A 6,071-nucleotide genomic window follows, 5' to 3' on the forward strand; every position below is an offset into this window, starting at 1 on the left:
AGAAAAGAAAGAGCTAAGAGAATGACATGCTCAGAAACGACTGCTACCCTCCTCAAGTTTCGGTCAGTAGGTGAAGAAGGCTAGACAAGACAGATTAAAAAATATAAAACATGGAATAATCTTCTTTAGTCTACTTAACATCCATAGAATTTGCTTTAAATATTCCTGCACCCAAGTATTTGCTTCAACATATACCATACAACCAAACCTGAAAATCCAAATTGTTTAATCTTTCTCCAAGGAGCCTTCTCTATGCATTCCAGTAAGTTTTCTCTTACTCCTCTTAAATACAATGACATTTAACTTACTCTAATGCTCTTTGAATGTCTGTCAGGCTGATTAACCTGGTAGTTTTTGCTAACTTCCCAGATGTTTTTTACCTCAATGATTCATTTAAATTCTCTTAAGATCTGTATTCTTTTAATCCTAACACTTCAGAATACAGCCTTACACATATTGACTTACAGGCCCCTTTAAATAGTTACCCAATATCTTATTTAGATAATACCTGGCACTTAGATGATACCTGGCTAGTATTTGCTTTTGTTGAAAGATTAAACACTTAATGTTTTTATAATATCAGCTTACAAAATGGCATTTTATATGCTCTTCAGAACCCTCTATTATGAAACATATTAGTGCCAAAAATAACTTTGAAACAGTAGAAAGACGAAATATATTTCTATTCTATCACTCAAAATAGCACTTAAAGGGAGGTGAACACACAGTGTAAATATATACATGCCTTATTGTTAAAGAGTACAGCTGAAACTTTGGATTTCATTAACCAATGTCACCATAAAAAAATAATTATTTTAAAAAATATATCACTTAAAATCTTAAGATAATGACAAAAAGTAGGCAACTAACATATGTGAGAGGAGAAATGTCAATTCAGATCAGTGATGGTCTTTTTCTTAAAAAAAAAAAAAGGAATTGCATACTTCATGTAGATTTTGGTTCATTCTAGTATGAGAGACATCTTACACAAATCTGCATACACCTATGAGGGGTAATTAACATAAGAAATATTCATTACAATCATACCTAGATATAAAAAATTCTATATTTAAAAAGCCTCTGACACAAGAGGGAAAAAAAAGATTTACTATTTAGGTATACATAGTACCAAAAAGATTTAATATTTAGGTACATATAGTACCATAGCATACATACTATGATGGGTAATTAACATAAGAAATATTAATTACAACCATATCTAGGTATAAAAATTCTATATTTAAAAAGCCTCTGACTCATGAGGGAAAAAAAAGACTTACTATTTAGGTACATATAGTACCAAAAAGATTTAATATTTAGGTATACATAGTACCAAAGAAAGAAACCAAAAAAGAATTCCTGTAAGAACAATTTACCAAATTCTGCTAACGAATCTCTCTCTCTCTCTCTCACACACACACACACACACACACACACACACACAGTGTTTCACAAAAACATAGCTTTTGGTATAGGAAAAAAGAAACAAAAGCTCATTCTATACTCAAGAAACGTTTATCAAGCACATATTATGTGCCAGGCATAATTCTGGGCACTTGAAATATATTAATGAACAAAACATGCAAAGATCCCCCACCCTTTCAGAGATTACATTCTATTAGGAGAAAAATCTAAATAATAAAATAGGATAGTTTCTCACAAATTTCTTATATTTAGGATAACAAACACTCATATAAACATAATAGTGCCAACAAAGAAGCAAAGTTAAAAGACTTACAAGAAAAGAAGAGACAAAATTTGAAGAGCAAAAGCCAAAGTGATGAAAAACTAAACTTCTTAATAATTTAATATTCCAATCAAATCAAAATTATCTTTTACAGTCCCCCAAATTATGAAAAGTAAAATATTATTTACACCAACTATAACTTAATAATTGTTCATAAGACAATTTGAGATTCTGTAAAAACTCAATATGAAGCATAGTGGTTATGAGAATGGGCTTTTGTGACATTACAAGCAAGGGTCTGAATTCTAGCTTGGCCAGTTACTAGCACTGAGACCCTTCAATTTCTTCATCTACAAAACAGCAACAATAATACATCGAAAGGCTGTTACAAAGATTAAATGAAAACTAAAAACTAGAAACAATTCAAATATGCAACAACAGATAGAAGAATGAATATATTACAGTATTATCAATTCACTGGGATACTATTCAACAACAAAAAGGAATGGACTGATATATGCAACAAAGATGAATCCTCATGCATTGTGCTGAGCAAAAGCAGCATACACAAAAAAAGTATAATTCCATTTATATGAAATTCTAGAAAAGGCAAAACAAATCTATAATGAGAGAAAGAAAATCAGTGATGCTTAGAACTATTGGTGCAGAGGCACTCGCAAAGTAGCACAAGGGAACTTTTTGGGTGTTTAAAATGTTTTTATATCTTGACTGTGCTGTTTCCATCAGTGTACACTTTTGTCGAAATTCATCAAACTCTATGCATTAAATGGTACATTTCATTGTATGTAAATTATACCTCAAAAAAGTTGATTTTAAAAAGGATTAAATAATATATGTAAAGTTCTTAGCATAGTACCTGTGGCACAAGAAGTATTTCAAAAATGGCAGATATATTAAGAACATTAACTACCACTATACAAACTCATGGGGAGATGGCAGAACCACTGATCATCTGATCTTCCTGACTGTTTAGATTCTAAATAAACATAAATTTACAGTATCTGACCTAGACTAAGTGTCAAAAGGAGCACTACAGAGACCAAGTTATAGGAAGATGCCAACTGGAAGACCTTAGGCAAAAAAGCAATGAAAATAAGAAAAGGTAAGAAAAGTAAAAGATGCTTGCATTCCAGAAGAAAAGAAAGAGCTAAGAGAATGACATGCTCAGTGATGATAGTGTTAGCAAAGTCATAGCAAAGTCAAAGAACATCTAGATTACCTCATCCAGGCATTATCAAAATGTAACTCAAAAGTGAGTTAATGACTGTATAAACCAAGTTTAATGGTAGTCCAATAGCTACATAAGGACAGTCCTTATTGGGGGCGGGGAGGGGGGAGGGAGGAGGGTGGAGGAGACGACATATCCATGAAGGCTTTAAAATGAAGTCGAAGGATTCTGCCAATGAAGAAGAAAAGGGGTCATGGTCACAGTGTGGACAGTTTAGAAACGCAGAGTGACAATTTTAAATCCATAAACAAAGGTTTTTCTTGTTTTTGCATCCCCAAAGTCTGTGATTAAAAAATATTTATAAAGGTAACTAATTAGGAACATGCTGACAATAGAAATCAAATTGAAATACAACTCAAATGAAAGAATATATTTGTGAAATTTGTTTTACTGATGCTTATCAAGGCAAAACATCTTTTTAAAATGAACAAATAATTCTGCTTAATAACAGAAGTCTTCTAGATAAGACCAGAAGAAATGAATTGGCTGTCACTCATGCAAGCACAAGTCTTCTAATTTACATGTTATTTTAAAAAAAATTAGAACTTAATTTGGACATTCTGGGACGCAAAAGACTTTAGACTATAAATTGTAACTATTATTGCTTAGTTTAGTTTTGATTTTAAGAACCTCTACTTGTAACATTAAAGAGGCAGAAAGGACAGGACAAAGAGTCAAAAAGTCCTGGGTTACAAGTCCAGTTCTATCAGAATGTGGATTTCTTCTTCCCTAAAATTGAGCAGTTGAAACAGGCTTCTGAAAATAACCTAACTTTAGTACTCACGGTCTAGATTAAAGATCACAAGTTTTACTGAAAAAGTTAATAGGACAAAATTGTAATAGGGTTAAGCATTTATGTTTAAGCCATCATTAAAAAGGTAACTAAACTGCAAGTTTTCTCCCTAAATTCAGATAAGATACATATGTGGCAAACTAAGGACTAAAGGTGTAACAAAGTATAGTGCTGATCACTCTTTGCAAAAAGTAGCCGTATCTTCCAGGTGCTACCTTCATTCTAGAACAAGTTTCTTGGTTCAAGTACTTCTCAAACCAAAATAATAGGATCCAAGTAGTTACGTACAATACTGACACTTTAAAACTCAGCAGCCACCTTTCTTTTTGGTTCATATGTCATAATATAATATTAACGGAAATTTAACTTTGTAGAATCCAAAGTTGTGTTTTCTAAAGTTCAATTCAATTAATTCTCGTACATACTATAACTTTCTTATATTATCTTTCCCACGGAACATTGAGCTGTTAGAAATAAATTTTATTCAAGAAACAAAAAGAATTTTCACATAAGACTTTGCTCTAAACTTTCAGCGTAAATGTTGGGTTTTTATCTTATTTTAAAAGAAGGTGAAGGTTGAATGTTCATCCGATACGGCGGCCGTATTCATTTTCTACTTAAAGTGCAAGACTTAGAAGCAATCAAACACCAAAGAGAATGTGATTAAATCACAGCAGAAAGTAGCAATAACAGGGTAATATAATGAACTCAAAACTCCAGCAGCCAATCAAAGGCATAAAAGCATTTCCTGCAATTTTAACAGTCAAAAGAGAAAACCAATCACAGAAACCTTGAGCCTTCTTTTGACAAGTCACTGAAGCAAGAGAACCAATCCACGCACACTCGGGGTTGACAATAAGGCGGGACCGCAGGTTCATTGAAGAAATTCTTGAGGGTGCAGTTACTATGAACTTCGCACGCAAGTAACACCACTCCAGAGTCATAAACACTGCCAAAGCCAGATGAAATTCAACCGTATGCAAAATTTAACCCATAAGAGAGAAAAAGCAGCATTTTTGTCAAAAAGCGTTATATTATCAAAAATGCAACTGTCAATTTAAACGCACTAAGTCCTCAAACTTCTAAGACTCCTCTCGCCCCTCCATGACAATTCTCAGGGAAGCGGCGCGGGGACAGCACAGCACCGACAACCCATTGCTGAACATCGCCGGTTCCTTTCTAAAGCTGTGTACTGAGCGGGCGCCGTCTTGGGTAGGCAGAGATGTCCCGTTCCTGGACACGGAGCTAGCGGGTCCGCGGCTCTCTAACTCTACGTCCCACTGGGCAACCGCGGCCCCGGCCCTCGCCCGCCGCAGTGCTGCACCGCTTTATCCCACTGCATCACCAGAGGCTAGGGAACGAGGATTCCCTCGCTAGGAGGAATGTTTGTTTTGAAAGCACTTTACTTTCTATAAGTCATTTCAAATAGGACCCAATGCAAAACTAAATTTGAAAGTGGAAAAAAAAAATCTTTGCTAGCCAAAGGGCCCCTCGCTCATTAATTAACCACCCCCACCGGGTGCAGGAAAAAAAGGTAAACAGAGGCCCTACGCCAAGTGCGGGCAGAACATTCCCTGCGCCATTCCTGGCCGCCGCTTACGGCAAGGCCCCCTTACGGCAGCGTAAGCGGCGCTGCGAGCTAATCACAACACTGGGACGCAACAACATGGCGGCCGCGGGCGGGCGCTGCGCCGGCCGAGAGGGTTTACGCTACTCCGCCAGCGTAGGATCCCATGCGCTGGAGCGACAGCGGCGCCCTCCAGCGAGCGTAAAACGCGCTGTGAATGGCGAGGCCCGACTGACAAAGGTGAGGGGGGAGGAGGGAAGGGGGGGTAATAAACACTCGAGTCCCTACCGATTCCTCCTCCTTCTCCATCCCGGTGGGCATCTGGGGCACGGCCCGGTTGATGGAGACGCAGTCGTTGAGATCAGGCATGTCCTTGCCGCGGTAGATAGGCAGCGGTTTGGCGGCGTCCAGCGCCCGCGCTCGGAAGGAGAGTTTACTCATTGTCTCCCCGCCTTACAGGAACAGCCCGGGCGGCGGCGGCGGCGGGGCGGGTGGGGAGGGGGGGAGGACTCCCGCCGCCTCCTCCACCTCCTTCCTCAGTGCAGCGCGGCCGGCCCGCTCCTCCTCCTCCTCCTCACTGCCCCCGGCCACAGCATGGGCGCCCACCCCGCCCGAAAACAGCCCCCTGCCGCCCGCGGCCGCCTCCACACACTAGATCCGCCGCTCGCCCGCCCGATCCGCTCCCTGCGCCATGGCCAACATGGCGGACATTACCACAGCGGCGGCGAGCGATCCCGGCAGCCCGCGCGAGAGCGCGCCCCCGCCGCGGGGACGC

General features: G+C 39.1%; 1 protein-coding gene across 1 annotated transcript in view; it reads right to left on the reverse strand.

Annotated features, from left to right (window-relative positions):
• The window catches only part of EPC2 (enhancer of polycomb homolog 2), a 107,027-nt gene extending 101,263 nt beyond the window's left edge, over positions 1–5,764 (reverse strand). Inside the window, exon 1 of the mRNA XM_011359594.2 lies at positions 5,585–5,764. Within this exon, the coding sequence (XP_011357896.1) occupies positions 5,585–5,737 (153 nt within the window). The 5' untranslated portion in view covers positions 5,738–5,764. The remainder of the gene's footprint in view (positions 1–5,584) is intronic.
• Between the last annotated feature and the right edge of the window lie 307 nt (positions 5,765–6,071).

This window comes from Pteropus vampyrus, unplaced genomic scaffold, assembly GCF_000151845.1.
Source record: "Pteropus vampyrus isolate Shadow unplaced genomic scaffold, Pvam_2.0 Scaffold2, whole genome shotgun sequence".
Classification (NCBI taxonomy): domain Eukaryota; kingdom Metazoa; phylum Chordata; class Mammalia; order Chiroptera; family Pteropodidae; genus Pteropus; species Pteropus vampyrus.